The sequence below is a fragment of the Aptenodytes forsteri genome, unplaced genomic scaffold (assembly GCF_000699145.1).
Source record: "Aptenodytes forsteri isolate BGI_AS27 unplaced genomic scaffold, ASM69914v1 Scaffold139, whole genome shotgun sequence".
Lineage (NCBI taxonomy): Eukaryota > Metazoa > Chordata > Aves > Sphenisciformes > Spheniscidae > Aptenodytes > Aptenodytes forsteri.
In genome coordinates, this window is record NW_008794414.1 from 411973 (window position 1) to 413552 (window position 1580).

The following is a 1580-nucleotide window of genomic DNA, read 5'->3' on the forward strand; positions in this document are numbered from 1 at the left end:
TCCCCCCCCTTGCCAAAATTTAAAAAAAAGTTGAGGTACCCCCCCCCCCCCCCCTTTTTTTTTTTAGATACGCAAAGCATGGCCTAGCATTAGTGTCACCCTTTTATCTGTATAAATAGGATGAGCTGGAAACTCAGTTGTTTCCTCATTTGTAGGAAAAGTGACATGAATATTCTGTACTTTAACAAATAAACACTTAAATACAGGATTTTGTTTTGAACTGTTGCAACCCTTTCATTTGAGGCAAAACATGCCCCCCCCGACCACCACCATAATAAGTACCAAAGCATTTCTAGTTTTGATTTTCATCAAGATTTCCAAACTGGCAGATTTTATTTTCACACCCTCTTCACAATAGACAAGATGCTTACCATATATTTAGGATTACAAGTTGTCACTAAAAGAAAACTTTACACAACCACTGTACATTTAGGTTGAAAAAACTGTCCTTGCATGAAAAATATACCTAGAAATCAAGTGGCGAACAAGAAAAAAACATTAAGAAAAGATTAACGTTTTTATAATGTGCCATTTTAAATTTATCAACTCCTCCTCTACTTTTCATTCATACTCTGTTTTTACCTATAGTATACATTAAGGCAAACAGCTAATCCATTTCTGAAGAGGTGCTGTGGAAATTGTGGACAAACAGCAAACATTTGGCATTAAAATAGATAGCACATATGTAGCCTCTAGTAATATACATTAAGCATTTCTCTTGGACTTCAGGATAATGACAGGGGAGGATGAACATGCTAACAATGTCAAAAAGGCTTAAAATTTAGCGTCCAAGCAATGTCTATCAACGCTTCTGTAGTTTTCAAGCTCTAAGTAGTATAGAATTTATGCAAATGCATTAAAGAATTCTAGCTTGGCAAGTACACCCAAGCAGGTTATTAAACTATATATACAGAAAGTGATAAATACAGAATTAAAAGAGTCCTTCTGCTTCTCTTTATAGCCTTGAAAATTGACAAAAAACTTGAGGACAGCTCTACAATATTAAACATTAGGTAACCGCAGGAGCTGGGAAACCTAACTACACAAACTGATTAAAATACTCAGATGACTTTGTAGTGTTTAATACAATTCAGTTCGTAGTCAAGGGCACAAGACAACATTTAACAAAAATAATCACATCAATTGACCTAGAAATCAAATGTAAATAGATATGAATACAATCTCCAAAATCTGTCTTTAAGTGAACATTAACCATTTATTCAAAGTTATACAAGAATTTGAAGGATAAAGTCTTCTTCTGCAACAGGAAACCAGCTTACAAGTTTCATGTCTCAGCTGAATTGAAGTGGAGGCGAGCGGGGCGGAGGGGGAGGGACGGGTGAACAAACAAGTTAGTAGGCCCCATCCAGGCAGCTAGAAAGTAAAAACAGGCTCAACAGCAGCCTCCTCCAGCTTGTTGTCCTCCCTGATTGCCTGCAAGTGTTGCGTTAGTAGCAGCATGTTGAGGACCAATTTTTATGCCATTTGCCTGAAATGAAGTTTAACACACAGTGGAATTATTTTAGAACACTAATATACTTGAAAAGTTCCTTTTTTTTTTTTAGAAGGTCATATAGCAC

General features: G+C 36.2%; 1 protein-coding gene across 2 annotated transcripts in view; it reads right to left on the reverse strand.

Moving 5' to 3' along the window:
• Positions 1–296: 296 nt before the first annotated feature.
• Positions 297–1580, reverse strand: part of RAB2A (RAB2A, member RAS oncogene family) — a 36973-nt gene continuing 35689 nt past the window's right edge. For both annotated transcript variants that reach the window (XM_009289253.1, XM_009289258.2), the window contains one exon: positions 297–1489. In XM_009289253.1, the coding sequence (XP_009287528.1) occupies positions 1394–1489 (96 nt within the window). In that variant the 3' untranslated portion in view covers positions 297–1393. The remainder of the gene's footprint in view (positions 1490–1580) is intronic.